Source organism: Phaethon aethereus (genome assembly GCF_964289735.1).
Source record: "Phaethon aethereus genome assembly, chromosome: 6".
NCBI classification, from domain to species: Eukaryota; Metazoa; Chordata; class Aves; order Phaethontiformes; family Phaethontidae; genus Phaethon; species Phaethon aethereus.
The window spans coordinates 26,467,470-26,485,243 of record NC_138580.1 but is presented as its reverse complement, the minus strand read 5'-3'; the positions used below and the strand labels follow the sequence as shown (position 1 = coordinate 26,485,243).

Genomic DNA, 17,774 nt, shown 5'->3' with positions numbered 1-17,774 from the left:
CTTCAAGAGCAATGTATTTTCAGACTTAAGTCTGCAAAATTATTGACTGAACTAAAGCTGAGAGTATATATAGAGATTTGCAAAGTCAGAACACAGGTTTGGTGGTGTACAGTTGATTTCCTTTTAAAAATATGTATACAGCATAGTCCATGTTATAATATTTTTAATTCATTGCATAAATATATACACTCAATGGGAAATGAATGCTATTAGACGTTGTCTACTGCTTTGCTTTAGTTAGATTTCATGTTTTGCTGATGTTCAGAGTAAAAAAAAAAAAAAAAAAACAACAAACCCGCATATACAGGAATACGGTACTACTACTATGATGCTAATTATGCCCAGTGGGTTTGGGCATGTTTCTATTTTACTAATATTAGTACTACTAACTTTAATAATGGAGTTTTGCGATGTTGTCCTTACTCTGTTTAAAAATATAGGAGTCTTTTTAGAGTACTTTTTTATCACATTCTTCTGGTATTTGAATGAGAAACTTATGCTTGCACGAAGAGAAGACAGAAAAAAGGTATAACAAAACCAAAGTTGCACATGTGCAAAATCAAAGCCTACCTTTTTAATAAAAATATATTTAATTATAATTTCCTTGTTGGATATATATTTGATATATTTAAAACATTAAAAAGAATAATAATTTTGGTAAAACACTTTCAGAGTGTGCTTCAATAAAAATTGAGTGCTAATGCACTGTATTACTCTTGCTATTTTGGTTCTGCTTCAGTATGTCAAATTAGCCTAACTATTGCTGAAAAAATGGAATAGTTTTAAATTCAAAGCGGAATCACAGTTTTGCGTGCCCAGACTTACATTAACTTTTGTTGAATTATACCTATGGTTTCGGTGACCTGCAAAGTCCAATATCAGGTTTGAATTAAAATACTGCTTTTAATTTCTGAAGAAATGTCAATTACTAAATGTCCATTGATCATCTATTTATGTAAAAGAATATACATGCACATTTTAAAAAGAAATTTTAACAGCAGATTTTTTTTTTTTTTTTTTGCAGGTACTTGACGGTGTTGAAGGTATTGAGAATTACCTTAAAATCTTTAATTCGGAAAGCTTACATTTGCCTATCTTGACAATGAAATATGAGGAATTACAGGAAGCAATTAAACATTGCACAGCGAGTACCTTGCAAAAGGGACAAACTTTAGTTAATAAAGTGGGTTGTCACAGGTATTCCCTCCATTTTTGCATTTCTGCTGCATTTCTCCCTATCTACCTGTTGCTTTATAACTCGACTAGTTAGAATGAGTCTGCATTTAGAGCCTGTGTACTTAACTAATTAATTGTGCATTTAAATGACCCAAAACTCAAATTCTCTGCCATACGTATCTGTTAGCATTTATACAAACCAATCTCTTTAACAAAAATCTTTAGGAATACTACATGCTATTTGTAAGAGTGGTGTCAAACAGTGGAATTGGTATGCTAGTGCAGTGTTGAGAAACAATGGTTTTGTTAACATTTTGGAAAAGTAAATGTGTGTAAATGAAAATTAAAGCATCAATGGCTATGAACACTCCCTGCTGCCCAATGTACTCCTTTTGGACCCTTTTGAAAGTTTTAACAATTGTAATGTGATTTGATGTACTCCTTTTGGACCCTTTTGAAAGTTTTAACAATTGTAATGTGATTTGATGTAAGACAAAAATACAGGTATTAAGCCAAGTGCAAAAAGTACAGAAGTTTCTCCACTTAGTTTTCATTCATGAATGAAATAGCTTTTTTTTTCTTCCAAAGTTTTGTTAATTACAGTGATGATGTACTCCACAGATCTGATTTTTACACTGATGTAAAGCATGACTTAGTTTAGAATCAGTCCTAGTGGCTTTCCTACTTTTCAGGTCTTAGTAGGAGGCTGGTGCAATAAGAACAAAAACTGTTTATACTAATGAGTTCTACTTCAAAGACAGAGCAGATGTTGGCAATAGCTGATGGTTGTCTAGTGGTTAGCTTAGCTCTACCTTCCCATTACATGCTTATGTCCTTAATTATTCCTGAACTTTGAATAGCTTTGCTTCAGTACAGCAACTGAAAGTCTAGATAAGATTTTAATTTCATCTCATCTCATGACCTTGCAAAGTATTTTATCTAAAGTGCCTTCACCAGTCACCCCAAGTGTAATTGGCTTGAGCCAAAGGGATGAAATTGAAAATTAAAATAGGAAGTTGTTTTGGGAACACATGCAGCTGGCTGTACAGCTATTGTTACTGCTTCGGCATCTCCTGATATTTTAATCAAATAGAAAGGAAAGGGATTTTCCTAAGTGAAACTTTGATTTTGATTCCTAAACCAGAGATAATTCCAGAACACATGTTGCTGTTCTCTAGGAAGTGATGTTCTGCTGACATTATCTCAACAGAAGCAGATGTTTTGTTTCAAATTATGTCTGCCCACCATTGATTAATGTTAGGAATGCTAAAGGTCTTGATAGAATGAATCCCTAAAGTAACAAGTAATTAATTTTCTTTCTTCCTTATTAAGAGTTTTAAAAAAATGTTTAAACAGTCCATCAGTGGGATAACAAGATACCAACAGTACACATCAATAAAGAATGGGATGAATTTGTCAAAATAACCCCAACAGTCGTTTCTGGTAAAATTCAATAAAAACAGGTAATACCACAGGCAGACCTCCTGTGTGCCAAAGCATGGCTCAAGATATTCTGTTTAGAAGATATTATAGTTTAAAAAACAGCGAAGTATTACAGCTGAAGCAGCAGCAATTTAGAGGAGGAAAATTAAACTTAAAATAGTATCAATAGGTAATCTCCTTAGGATTGTGTTTTGATGTTTCGAAAGAGCAGTGAAAAATTCCAGGCTCTCAAATATTTTAAATGTCTACTTGCATTATAAAAATAAGTAGGTCCCTTTCTAATAAAGCAAGCACAGAATATTACGGCTTTTCAGTTTTCCCCTCCTGCCTTCAGGCTTCACTGCCTGAATGTAATGAATTTGCCATATATTTCAATGAGTAGTTCTAGTACTTCTGGGCAGGTGGAACACTTATATTCCTAGGCGTGGGCTTGAGGATTACAGTCATGGAATAATTTATACTGGCAAGGAACTCTGGAGGTCATTTTGGCACAATCCCTTGCTCAAAACCTGTCAGTTAGATTAGGTTGCTGACAGCAAAATTTTTAGTATCTCCAAGGACAGAGATTTCATAGCCTCTCTGAGCAACCTGTTATAGTGCTTAAGCACTCTCCTTGTAAAACATTTTTCTTATATCTAGCCAAATTTTCTGTTGCTGCAACTTGTGAGCATTGCCTCTTACCCTTTTGCTGTGCACCTCTGAAAGGACTGATCCTGTCTTTTGTATAACCCCACTTCCTCGTAGATATTGAAATACAGCAATTAGATCACCTCTTCACCTCTTCTCTACTCTGAACAGAGTTCTGTCAGTACCCCCTTGTACATCATGTGCTCCAGCCTCCAACCACCTTGGTGGCTTCTGCTTAATACACTTCAGCTTGTCTGTCTGTTATGTACTGTGGAGACGCAAAGTGGACAAACTGGCCTGCAGATGCAGTTTCACAAGCCCTTAACAGAGGGGAATAACCTGCTGGCTAGTCTTCCAGATGCAACTCAGCACAGGGCTGGTCTTCAATGCCACAAGGATGATCCTGGCTCACATTCAACTCTTTGTACACCAAGACAAGTCTAGGCTTTTTTTCCCAATCCATGGCTTTAGGAGGTACCCAGAATGCTCCCAGCCAGCTCATAAGCCTAGTAATGGTGTTTTCATATTTTTAAATTAAAACCAGCTAGAAAAACAGGAGGAACAAAAATTCATATGTATTAAATCTAAAAAAATTACACAATCATTAAGTTGTCCATTAAGAGAATCCTTGTTACTTTGCCAGCCGATTAGCTTGCCTGTGAGTGTAAGAATTGCCTTTATTTTACTGCTGTTACAAATTTATTGCGTTAACTCATAACAAATCAAAGATACTTTCAAAGATTTTATTGCAATCTAAATTACCATTTTAAAAAACTATAAATCTTGTTCTTTCATTACTTGTTTTAAAGGAATGGTGCTAGTAGAAGTTTTTAAACATACCTCTTTTTAAGGAGTACTGAAATTAGAGTGACATTTTCAGAATTTAAGGATCAAGCACAAACTAACAGGTTGCTAATTTTCGAAAGAGTAATTTACAAAATTACAAAACCACCTACTCCCTAAAAATAACTTAAATATTGGTTTCACTTTGTGACCAATTCTTGGATCAGAGTCAAATGAAGTCATCTATTAATACCATAATTCATGTTAGTAGTGTAGAATAAGGTTTTTCTTTGAGGTTGCAGAATTTAACTAGCTGAGCCTGATCTGAAGCCAGGAGAAAATGTCTTTTAATTTTAGAGGACAAAGGAGAAAATTCTGTATAAGGACCTGTATTAACATAAGTTTCTGATAAAACTAAAGTAATGAAAAACTTATTTTGAACCTGTTTGTCTTACAAAAATTCTTACAATGAATAAATTTCAGTAGTACATCAATTGATATGTGGGTTTCTTCTTTTCTATATCAAAACTGCAGATATTAATTGTATGTGGTATCTTCTTTACCATTTGAAGGGCACTGCCTCAAGTATTCAGATAGTCTGTTGCTTCCCTGATATTAAACGTTTTTTATAAGACAAGCCACTGTTTTGTAAATTGATGTCTTTTCTCCTGTTAAAACAGCATCTTGACAGAAATGTTGATTTAGAATATCTATGACATTCTTTTTTCAGCTACTTGAAAAACACTGAAATATTTGAAAGTCCAAAGAAAACATTGTTTTTGAAGTAGAAGTGTTATGCCATATATTTTCACTCTTTTTAGGCTGTTAAATTTGTGGTTTTAGTCTTTAGATAGTATAATTGAAGTCAGAATTGTGAAATGAGGTATTTCTCTGAATCAGGATATCTGGCATGTGAATCAAACTTATGCACTGGTGATAAATGATTTGTTTGGAAGTGTCATTCCTGTATTCTACTATATCAATTTTGGTTTTTTGTTTTTTTCTTTTAAGGGTCACAGTTTAAAATTCAAAGTTACTTGTCATATAAATCAACAGAAAAGGTGTTGTTTTTTTTTAATCATTTATCATCCTGATTGTTGGGCAAAAATGAGAAATAACAACAGTTCTACTTTTCCCTTTTAGCTCTTGGGGGGCTGGAATTAACAAAATGATGGAATATGTTAAAAAAAAAGTAGATCAATTAATCAGGCAGTGTCCAGATTATCAAGAACTTACTTTGAAGAAACAACAGTGGATTGCCTTACTTGAAGATCATCTAAATAAGGTACATCATAACACATCTTCTTCGTAATGCATTCATGGACAATGCACTGCATTTCCATAATTTAGCTATGTGAATATTAAAGTTGACTCAGTAATTACAAATAACATACTGGTTTGTTAGAGAGCGCACAGTTGTAGTTAGAATGCTGAATACTGTTATCAGCACAAATGAATCTAAAGCTGTTCTGAAAAATGCAGCTGTTTTTATGAGAACATTTTACCAGTGATCTTCAATAAAGCATGGATTTGCTTAGGTAATTTGCTATTATAATTTGTTCTTTTGGAAGAGAATGAGCAATCAAGACTGTGACCTGCATGCAGGTTTTCTGTGCTCTTTCTGTGTCTTGTTTCATTTGTCTGAAGATAAAAATAGAAGTGTGGCAAAATTGAGGGTTAGTAAGCATGGTGAACCACAGTAATTTTCAGTAAGGCTGGAGGAGAGTAGATCCTGTTCACTAAAAGATTCCCTTTTTTCGTTAAGATACTGATGCATCAAGGACATCACAGCCTTCTTTAAGCTATTGAATGTTCTGCAGTACTTCAGACCTTTTTAATCACTTGCCAGAGATGGAATAGACACATGGCTTCTAAATAGGTTCCGTGTGTAAATTCAAATTAAAAAATATAATCTTTTGACAAGGTTCATTTGAAGGAAATCCCAGACCATAGACCAAAAAAGTAAATCAAATTTAGTGAATGAATAATGAAGCCTGCAATCTGATATTTTATAGTATTGGCATGATGTTTATAATGAACTATTCTGAATCAAATGAGAAGTCAATTTGCATAAATTGGTGCCTTTGCATACAATTTATGTAGAAGAGGCCTTGTGGTATTAGAACATTAGAAGTGAAAATATTGTTGAGTTTAGCTGAAAATAAAAGATTTGCTGATAGCTGCAGTTGATCTTGTAGAAATGATGTCACCAGCATATTGTGACTCTTAAGCTAAACTTAAATTATTAAGTTTACCATTTTTACTCAAAAAGTAGACCCCAGTTTTGACGTATGGCTTCATTCTGCAGTTTGTTCTAATCACTATGTTCCTAGGCAGTAAGAGCATTTTGAAGATCTGAGTCATAATACATGATCTTTCATTACAATGAACAGTGCTGCTTGTTATATTCCTACGAAGCAAAACACTTCTCATCTCAACCTTCTGCTAATGCAAAGTATCCCAAAGAACCTGGTGCTAAATCCAACTGCCTCTGAGCTTCATGTAATAAAGTTTGAACCTCAGTCAGCAGCCACTTCCTTAAAATACATGGTACATGTGAATTCACGTGTCTAATAATAACCGTACATATGTCTGGTATTATCTGCCTCTGCTATTCATAATCTGTTTTGTTAGCATCAAATATATATAACATCTTACAGTGACAATGAAATGGAATTGTGTACATGTATCTGCACAAAAATAGGTCTCTTGGTTTGGCAGAGAAACTTTACATGTACTCTCTGGAAAAAAAAAAAGGAACACAATAGAAGTATTTCTGCCAAGGTTATAATATCTAGATTATAATGCAGTTGTGCCTTATTGAAATAACAAACTTGAGATATTTAGACTAAAGGAAAGCACTATCAACAAAATGAGAGCAAACAGGAGGATTTTTTTCTCAAATTCTGACCATACCTGTTATAATTTTCTTAAGAGAAACTGTAGAATTTTTCTCCATTTATCTTTTCATTCCTGGCAGAGTACATAGTTTAAAAACTGACAGACAAGTGTTACTTCACTTTTTTTCTGTACAAAGTGATGTTTTACACTGTTTTTATACTGTCTACTTGTGTAAATTAACTATATAAATAATGTTTTCAAATAAAGGTATCGCAATCTATTAAAAAAATCACCCCGATGCTTGCAGTTGGTATGGAGATTGGTTCGCTTTTGTCTGAGTTGGAAGAAGTTTTGAACAAGCACCTGGAACTGGCTAAACAAACAAAGGTAAAAAAAAAAAAAGCAGCTTTAATAATGTTAAGTACTTTTAGAAACAAATGCATGCTGTGTGTAATTCTAAACAAGATGAGAGGCTAATTGTTTCTTATGTATTCTTGGAAAGAAAATGGGTCTATAGTTTAGTTTAAAACTGTAGTTAATGAACAAAACCACAGATAACATTACAAGTCACTCCTCCTTATATCAGTGGTTATACCCATTCTCTCTACCTCATCGTGTTGTTACTCTCTCAAGATCCCGGTGTATATTGATAGGAACACTCTTCAAATGTGGATTGCGACTCCTACCTGAGGCACCAAGTGTAAAAATTGGCTAGACAGTCAGAGGCACAGAAAACTCTTGTGGTTTATTATGCCAAATAGGGGGGATGAATTGGCAAAACAGAAAAAAGTAGTTCCCAGGTAGAGAAGATTTGAAGGGGGCTATAAAGTTGCCATCATATATGCATTGGTCATGTTGGAAATGCAGCCATGGTATGAAAGCACTGCAGCACTAAGCTGTGTAACAGAGATGAGGCTATTTTTAAGTCACATCTGGGGCCTTTCCAACTCCCGTAGCAGTACTGCAGTATCTGAAAGTGACTTAAAACCAGCTGAATCCCCTCCATGATCTTGACACAGGTGAATATTTCATGGCGAAGCTGAACAACATGGCAGTATATGTTTTAGGAGTATCCTATATTTTAGCAGTTCTTAAAACTCCATTACTCCTGTGGAATTATTTTTTGTTTCAGGAAGTGGTTAACAAAACCCAAGAGCTGGATATGTACAGCATCTGTGGAAATAAAATTCACTTCACAGAAATTCTGGAGAGCACATAGCAAGAATATAAAAAGCTCAGCAGATGAGCAAGAGCCCCTTTTTTTTTTTTGTTGCACAAGACTGTATAATAGTTTTTAGTGTCTTTTCTGCCGAACTTTTGCATGCCAGGGTGTTACCTGTGTTTGTTGCAGTGTACAATCTGTGCTGACAATAGTAACCTCTCCTATCTATTCTTTCTGTGGATTGTGACATGCTAGAGGTTGTGCGCTTGGCTGAAAGCCAGAGGTAGATATGCTAAGTGGTATTGAGTTAAATATATAAAAGTAGATAAGCACATAGACATAGATATATGAAGCTCTGAGTTAAGACAGTGAATCTGAAAACTAGAATCCCATCTGAATCATGGAAAATGTTAGTAACTCAACTGTTGCTCAGACAGCATACTGTGACTTTATTCTGGGCCTGAGCAGTTAATGCAGTAACAGATATGACCCACTATTTGATCATCTGATTTCTGCAAATTTGCTGCATGCAAGAACATTGGTTTGGATTGGAATGCAGGGCAGTCTAGCTTGATGGGTAGGGACTAGTCTGTAGCTAGGAAGCAATTATTAATTCAAGAATGAAGGCATGAGTGGGACCCAGATTCATAAGGCAAAGCACTACAAGGACAAGCATTAAAACTATTACAGCAGTAGCCTTATGAGAAGCCAGTGCTTCTGGGGTCTCACTCTAGAGTGGACACTGAGTTCTTCTATGAGAACTGAGTGTCAGACAAGCAGCTAAGAGGGATTTAAGCTCAAGAAACTCAGTTCAGAAAATTTATGTATATAAATAAAACTGTTTATTAAAGTTCTGTGTATTGATGTTCCCATATGGAATGCTTCTGCTGTTTCCGTTTTTACTGTGAAGTGGTTCACTTAATCAGAATACTGAGATTCCTACTGTTTTTTCCATTCAAAATAGCTATTTTAATAACTACATCCATAGTTTTTAGTGCCAAGGTGTTACAGGAAAGAAATGGTTATTTTCAGCATATGATGACCATTATGAGCTGCTCTTCAACTAAGTCATTGAATTATACAAAAGGCGGCAATACTAGTGGGAATTAACAATGTGATATCAATGTTCACAAGTCCTTTTCAGTCATTATACATATTGTTCTATGCTTGTACCCTCAAAGGAAGCTTCACATGAACTGGAAGCAGCTGAGAGAATCATCAAAGATATGGAAGAGTTTGAACCTAAGCAGGTGGCAGCTTTTTCTAGCAGAATGGACTTTCTGAATGAAGAACTGAAAAAAATTGAGAAACATATTAGTTCAAAACTGGAAATTCTTGAAACTTACATGGCCTTTTTAAAGTCAGCTATGGAGGTACGGATTAGTTATTTATTCCCTGACTAGACTGTGAAAGGTGAAAAATGTGCTTTTAGTTAGCTAAGACAAATCCTTTAGATGCTGCTCATTATATACATAATAAAAATGCTTATGTGAATGTATTCTGACTCGTAAATTTACTGATTTTTTCTTTATATAATTTTTAAAATATCTATATCAACATATTATGTGAAATATTTATTGCTGCCTTGCACTACTCTCACTGACATGCTAATTCATCTGAAGGGGGTTAAAAATTAAATAGAAACCAGCTTTAGCTGAAATAATAATCAATTCAATACCAATTTTGGTAGCTGTGTTAATGATGCTCAGGGCAGTTAATTTTCATTTTGATGTAATGCTTGTTTTAAGATTCTACAACACTTATTCTGTTATATTTCGAAAGAAGTTGAGGACAGAATGGAACCTATCAGATAAAATTAGCCATAAGCTTTATTTATTTGAAGATAAACTGCCAAAAAATTGGATTGCATCTACTTCTGGTTATTGCTAACTTCAGATACTTCATATTAAACAGATCTGTGAAAATCATTGCATTGATACACTGGTACATAATATCCATGTAATGATATGGGACAGAAATTGAACAAATTGCTGCCACCTGTCTGCTTGCCATCTACTGGTTTACAGGTTATTTAAAACTTTTATTATTTAGTATTTGTAGATTTAAGGGAGGATAATAGATCTTAAAACCTGGAAAAGATTCAGAGGCTGTTACTCAATTTTATCATGTCTGTATACCTTCTGATTATAGCAGCTCAATTTTTGTTTTTAATTCTTATTTTATGTCTTTCTGTAGGTGAATGATGATATTAAAAATCTGAAGGAATTCTATAAATCAGAACCATTACAAACAGCAAGGGAGACTGACAATAAAGTTGCAATGGAGTCTGCTAATAGTCAGTGGCAAAAGGCTATCAAGAAGATTTTTTTCACCCAAAATTTGGGTTGCAATTTTCTTAATTTAGTAAATATGGTGAGTGTAATCTGATAAATGATACTGAATATTTGATATTTGCCTGTGATGAGGTCTAACCCTAGTTCTGTGACTGATGGATTGTGATTTCTCCAGTGCCTAGTTTTAAAGGGACTAACGCCCCTATACACTTTTAAAATATGAAAGTATTAGCTGACTGTTAATGGCATTATAAGTAATATAAAAAGTTTTGTGATCAACAATGTCAGAGCCTGTAACAAATGATCCAGTACATGCACATGAATATAATACATGCACGTACCTGTTTTGTTCATGTTGGAAAGCAGCATATACGCAAGTATAGTATTAAGTTTATTTTACTTCCACCAAGAGGCAGTCTTTACTAATTGAGTGTATGAAGTTCTAAAGAAATGGGTGCTAGAGCTATGTCCTTACAGAATGATCTTTCCTGGTGTCTTTACATTCTCTCCTGGGTTCATCTGCACTATCTAGGCATCCCTATCTGATTTTCCAGCACCCCTTTCATGAGATTATGATTTGAGATGTGCAATCATTCCCTAAGCCGCCACTTCTAAAGTGATACCAATTAATGTAGACAGACTGGATACCCACCTGTTCTTTCTGTTTTTATAGGGAAGACTAGGGAGCAGTTACATTAGGGTGAGAAGTGGGAGTTGGTGTTGGTAACGTACAGCAGCATGCAAGATGAGCTGAAAAAAACCTACCTAAGGAGGGGAGGTGCTCAGGCAGTTAGTGTGGGCTACAGTGTGTGCTCTCACAGCTGGATGCAGACAGGCACAGATAAGATAGTCAGTCTAAAGGCAAGCTGAATATGCGTGAAGATGAGGTTGTGCTGCAGTCACTTCAAGTCGTCACGTATTCTCTCTCTAAAGACCTGGAAGTGTGTTGCCACGGTATTTTCTGTCACTCTGTTTCCATCATATTCCTAGGTTGTAGCTTTTAAGTATCTGGAAGATATGGACCATACAAGTAATTTAAAAACACAACTTTTCTTAAAAGCAAAATTCTGGAATGGGAAATGCAGAAACAGCATTACCCAGTTTTCTGGTGTTTCTGATATGGACTCTGTTAAAAAGAGGAAAAAACATCAAATATTCAAATGCTAAACTCTTTATCCCTTTCATCCTTCAGTGCTGCTTTAGTTATCAGCGCAAAGGAGTAGCCTTTTCTTCATTCACTTCACTTTCCAGTTGCTATTCCCCAAAAGGCCATTTTAGGTAGTTTTACAAAAGGCCATTTGGGGTAGTTTTGTCTATTCAGAAATTACTTTATTTTGTATGAGCATTAAACAGCCATCAGATGGCAATAATTCAGTCATTACTGACCTGTTCTAGGTTTTAAACGTTAACATTAGCCATGACCTCGGTGTACAAACTCCCTTGATCTATGCCTATTTCTAAGAGAACAGTGTATTTAAAGACACGTAGAGTACCAGAAACTTTCAAAGCAATGATGCTAGAATAGTTATTTATACTTAAAATTATGAGGGTTTAATTGTATTTTATAAAAGCATGTGTGGGAAAAAAGTGTCTGTTTATTTTCCAGGTAAATGAGAGTGTAATATTAAAAGTAGAAGAATCTGTACGAGTAACTGAAGGTATCATTGTTAATCTGAGTAAAGAAAAGAAAGAGCTGACTGATCTTTGGGCAATCTGGAATTTGAAAATTACTCAAGTAAAACCTGCCAAGCAACAGTGCCAGATATTTAAAGAACAACTGAAAACTGTAAGTAAAATAGCTAGGAAGAGAGCAACTGTGGCAAACATTTCTAGATTGTTATTAGCTTGTCTGTAACTCTCTCATCAACTATTGTAAATATCATTTAAGAAAGAGAGATGATCAGTAGGTACTTCTCTATAGTGTATTCTGACATTCAGATAGTCATCAAGAAACACGAAATGTTTTTGATCTTTTTTGCCCTTATTCAAACACATTCAAGCCCAAGTCCCCACTTCAGATTTTAAGTTTTAATCAAGTCCATATACTATACCAGCAGTGCTTCAGTTTTTTGATTGGTGTTTGTTTTTGGGGTTTTTTTGGTTTTGTTTTTGTTTTTGTTTTTAAAAACACCATTTTGTTGTAACTTAATAGTTACTAAATTAAACTGTGTCCTAATAGTTACTAAACTCAAATCCAGCTATGTCCATATGGAAAGAGGATTGAAACCTCCTTGGCACAGGGACGGTGTACAGTGTTCCTTAAAAGCAACTCTATCTAGGATAGTATCAGAACCAGAGGTTTGTAGCAGCTGTTTGTCTAGTGCAACTTACCAGTAAACCTCGACATCTGTTACCACAGAACATACACTGTGTGTATGGGTCCTCCGATCTCAGTGTCTGAATCATTTTTGCACACTGTCTTAAAGATTTCTTATCACCCTTGTCAGTCAGAGGGTTTGAGACAGAGGTGTGTATAATTTAAATATGAATTAGTCATCCTAACTTCAGAATCACTCTCTCTTTTTTCTTCTTTTTTTTTTAACTAGTAATCTCTTAATGAAATTTACTGACAATATTTGGGTGTCTAGTTTAGGGAAGGTTTTTGTTACAGATGTTAGATTTGAGTTTAAATTTTTTTTTTATTTACTACAAATAGAAACACTGAACTGTTTGATTATCTTTTAGACTACCCATGGATTAGAGATTCTTCAAGAGGCACTCCCGCTTGCAGCAACAGTTGACCTTGGAAGTGACCTTTTTATTGTTTTGGAACTACAAAAAAAGCTTAACCAAATGAAACCACAGTATCAGGTGAGAAACCAAGCTAGTGAATTGCACAGTGGATCAAAAGCTATTCTGGTACACTAAAGATTCACATTTACATTGTCCCCTGACAGTGTCTGGGGTCACAGTGGTTTATGTTAATCTTAAAGGCGCAGGAGCAGGCGGTCCCCATGTGCCGTAAGAAGAGCTGGCAGGTAAGGTGACCGGCCTGGCTGAACAGGGAGATTTTGCTGGTACTCAGGGAAAAGAAGAGAGTTTATCACCTCTGGAAGAAGGGGCAGGCAACTCACGAAGAGTACAAGGATCTCATTAGGTCAAGCAGGGACAAAATTAGAAAGGCAAAAGCCCAGCTAGAGCTCAGTCTGGCTACAGTCATAAAGGATAATAAAAAATGTTTTTACAAATATATTAACAACAAAAAGAGAGGCAAGGAGAATCTCCATCCCCTACTGGATATGGCGGGGAACATTGTCTCCAAGGACGAGGACAAGGCTGAGGTACTTAATGCCTTCTTTGCCTCAGTCTTTAATAACCAGTCCAGGTATCCACAGGGTATTCAGCCCCCTGGGCTGGAAGATGGGGATGGAGAGCACAATATACTCCTCATGATCCAGGAAGAAGCAGTTAAGGACATGTTAAACCACCTGGACTCCCACAAGTCTATGGGACCTGATGGGATCCACCCGAGAGTACTGGCAGAGGAGCTTGCCAAGCCACTCTCCATCATTTATCAGCAGTCGTGGTTAACAGGGGAGGTCCCAGAAGACTGGAGGCTTGCCAATGTGACGCCCGTCTACAAGAAAGGCCGGAAGGAGGATCCTGGGAACTACAGGCCTGTCAGCCTGACCTCTGTACCGGGGAAGATTATGGAGCGGTTGGTCTTGAGAGTGCTCACAGGGCACCTGCAGGACAACCGAGGGATCAGGCCCAGCCAGCATGGGTTCGTGAAAGGCAGGTCCTGCTTGACCAGCCTGATCTCCTTCTATGACCAGGTGACCCGCCTAGTGGATGAGGGAAAGGCTGTGGATGTTGTCTACCTGGACTTTAGTAAAGCCTTTGACAGCGTCTCCCACAGCATTCTCCTGGAGAAACTGGCGGCTCGTGGCTTAGACAGGTTTACTCTTCGCTGGGTGAGGAACTGGCTGGATGGCCGAGCCCAGAGAGTTGTGGTGAACGGCGTTAAATCCGGCTGGCGGCCGGTCACAAGCGGTGTTCCCCAGGGCTCGGTTCTGGGGCCGGTCTTGTTCAATATCTTTATAGATGATCTGGATGAGGGGATCAAGTGCTCCCTCAGCAAGTTTGCAGATGACACCAAGTTGGGTGGGAGTGTTGATCTGCTGGAGGGTAGGAGGGCTCTGCAGGGGGATCTGGACAGGCTGGATCGATGGGCAGAGGCCAACTGTATGAGGTTTAATAAGGCCGAGTGCAGGGTCCTGCATTCGGCCGCAACAACCCCATGCAACGCTACAGGCTTGGGGAGGAGTGGCTGGAGAGCTGCCCGGCAGAAAAGGACCTGGGGGTGCTGGTTGACAGCTGGCTGAATATGAGCCAGCAGTGTGCCCAGGTGGCCAAGAAGGCCAACAGCGTCCTGGCCTGTATCAGCCATAGTATGGCCAGCAGGAGTAGGGAAGTGATTGTGCCCCTGTACTCGGCCCTGGTGAGGCCGCAGCTTAAATCCTGTGTTCAGTTTTGGGCCTCTCCCTACAAGAAGGACATTGAGGTGCTGGAGCGTGTCCAGAGAAGGGCAATGAAGCTGGTGAGGGGTCTGGAGCACAAGTCTTATAAGGAGCGGCTGAGGGAACTGGGGTTGTTTAGTCTGGAGAAGAGGAGGCTGAGGGGAAACCTTATCGCTCTCTACAACTACCTGAAAGGGGGTTGTGGCGAGGTGAGTGTTGGTCTCTTCTCCCAAGTAACCAGTGATAGGACAAGAGGAAATGGCCTCAAGTTGCGCCAGGGGAGGTTTAGATTGCATATTAGGAAAAATTTCTTCGCTGAGAGGGTGGTCAAGCATTGGAACAGGCTGCCCAGGGAGGTGGTGGAGTCGCCACCTCTGGAAGTGTTCAAAAAACGTGTGGATGTGGCGCTTCAGGACATGGTTTAGGGGCCATGGTGGCGCTGGATTAATGGTTGGACTTGATGATCTTGACGGTCCTTTCCAACCTAGTGATTCTGTGATTCTGTGATACGTTTTATATTATTTTCCAGAAGGAAGGGTTTGTGTGTGTTTATAAGGTGAGGGAGAAGACATTTTACCTTCTGTGTCCCGAGTCTGTCTTGCACAGTGTTAGCTGCGTATTAAAGTGACACACAAGCATTGGGGTGGTGGAAGTACAAAAATACCGGCTTTCATGCTTTTGTGTTACAGCTGGTCAGAGGCTGAGGTATGTCATACAGAGCTTCCTACCTCCTCTGAATAATACTGTCTCTGACTTCTAGCAATTCAGCCTGCCACTCCCCTACAATTCTGTTTGGCTTGTTTTGATCCAAGGCTGTTCCTGTGTGATAGCCGAGATTCATGCCTAGCAAAAAGTAAAGTATGTGGAGAGTGTTTTAAAGAGCATGGCATTCATTTTTCCCCAAGGCAGTTTAGCATTGTTAGGTTGTTATTTTCATCAAATGTAATGTTGTATTTTTCATCAAATGTAAGGGAAACCTTGGAAATATATTTGTGTAATTTGAGTAACTTCTGCTTTTTTGCTAGCAACTGTATGCTGAGCTTGAGTATCTGATAAAATTATTAGAATTGCCAAGCCAGAAAGGCTTTTCTGTGAAAGAGAATTCTGGGAGAATAAGTGAGCTTATTCGTCTCCATCAAACAGTGAAGGACACAATGACAGAATATGATGAGATTTTCAACAAGTCAGTCAAATTCCATCATACTAAAAAAGAAGTGAGTATAATCTTTTAAAATATACCTTCTTCCCATTGCAGTTAAACTATTTTTGGGTTTAGTGCCTGTTGTCTTTCTTCTTTTTTCCCCAAACAAACAGCATTAACCCACCTGGTGATCAGAATTAAAATTTTGGATCTAAAACTGCATGAAATCTGGAGAATTTCAAATTTGGATCTGAACCCAACTTTAATTGCTTAAACCCACATCAACACAATTTAGGGTAACATGTTATAGATAAGGAAGGAATTGTAAGTTTTCTTTCACATTATTTTAAACACACACTGATTTTCGTTTGAATATATTCTAGCTGGAATGTCTATCAAAATCGGGAGAACTGGATATTCCTGAAATATGTGAGGACCCTGAAAATGTGCACCATGCTAAAGCCTACCTTGTGAATGTTCAGGAGAAACATGCGCGTATCAGACAGCTATATAAACTGCTCATTACTCAGGGAGTGGATATCTTGTCTGCAGTGCAGCAACCTGTGAGTAGAATTAGAATGATTTGTGACATTAAGGATAAATATTAAAGAAAATCATTGGAGCTATCTGACTTTTAGATGTACAAAAGAATATACTAGTGCCCTGGGAAAAATAATTACAGAGCTTTAAGATCCTTTTAAAAGAAAGCAAAACAGGAAATGTAAAACAGTTGATCATTTTTAGATTGTTACTTCTAGAATTTGCAGATATACAGCTATCAAATTAAATGAAACATCCAGGAATGATGAAACTTACTCTTCAGTAATTACTCACTGCAGGACAACCAAGGGATCAGGCCCAGCCAGCATCGGTTCATGAAAGGCAGGTTCTGCTTGACCAACCTGATCTCCTTCTATGAGCAGGTGACCCGCCTAGCGGATGAGGGAAAGGCTGTGGATGTTGTCTACCTGGACTTTAGTAAAGCCTTTGACAGTGTCTCCCACAGCATTCTCCTGGAGAAACTGGAGGCTTGTGGCTTGGACGGGTTTACTCTTCGCTGGGTGAGGAACTGGCTGGATGGCCGAGCCCAGAGAGTTGTGGTGAACGGCGTTAAATCCGGCTGGCGGCCGGTCACAAGCAGTGTTCCCCAGGGCTCGGTTCTGGGGCCGGTCTAGTTCAATATCTTTATAGATGATCTGGATGAGGGAATCGAGTGCTCCCTCAGCAAGTTTGCAGATGACACCAAGTTGGGTGGGAGTGTTGATCTGCTGGAGGGTAGGAGGGCTCTGCAGGGGGATCTGGACAGGCTGGATCGATGGGCAGAGGCCAACTGTATGAGGTTTAATAAGGCCGAGTGCAGGGTCCTGCACTTTGGCCACAACAACCCCATGCAACGCTACAGGCTTGGGGAGGAGTGGCTGGAGAGCTGCCCGGCAGAAAAGGACCTGGGGGTGCTGGTTGACAGCTGGCTGAATATGAGCCAGCAGTGTGCCCAGGTGGCCAAGAAGGCCAACAGCGTCCTGGCCTGTATCAGCCATAGTGTGGCCAGCAGGAGTAGGGAAGTGATTGTGCCCCTGTACTCGGCCCTGGTGAGGCCGCAGCTTAAATCCTGTGTCCAGTTTTGGGCCCCTCCCTACAAGAAAGATGCTGACGTGCTGGAGCGTGTCCAGAGAAGGGCAACGAAGCTGGTGAGGGGTCTGGAGGACAAGTTTTATGAGGAGCAGCTGAGGGAACTGGGGTTGTTCAGTCTGGAGAAGAGGAGGCTGAGGGGAGACCTTATCGCTCTCTACAACTACCTGAAAGGGGGTTGTGGCGAGGTGAGTGTTGGTCTCTTCTCCCAAGTAACC

At 38.3% G+C, this 17,774-nt stretch overlaps 1 protein-coding gene across 1 annotated transcript in view; it reads left to right on the top strand.

The window, feature by feature from the left end:
• LOC309406510 (coiled-coil domain-containing protein 141-like) overlaps positions 1–17,774 on the top strand; it is an 84,532-nt gene that overhangs the window by 50,489 nt on the left and 16,269 nt on the right. The window contains exons 8-16 of the mRNA XM_082001753.1: positions 1,025–1,197; positions 5,173–5,314; positions 7,138–7,257; positions 9,214–9,405; positions 10,229–10,405; positions 11,933–12,112; positions 13,012–13,137; positions 15,812–16,000; positions 16,311–16,490. Of these exons, the coding sequence (XP_081857879.1) occupies positions 1,025–1,197; positions 5,173–5,314; positions 7,138–7,257; positions 9,214–9,405; positions 10,229–10,405; positions 11,933–12,112; positions 13,012–13,137; positions 15,812–16,000; positions 16,311–16,490 (1,479 nt within the window). The remainder of the gene's footprint in view (positions 1–1,024; positions 1,198–5,172; positions 5,315–7,137; positions 7,258–9,213; positions 9,406–10,228; positions 10,406–11,932; positions 12,113–13,011; positions 13,138–15,811; positions 16,001–16,310; positions 16,491–17,774) is intronic.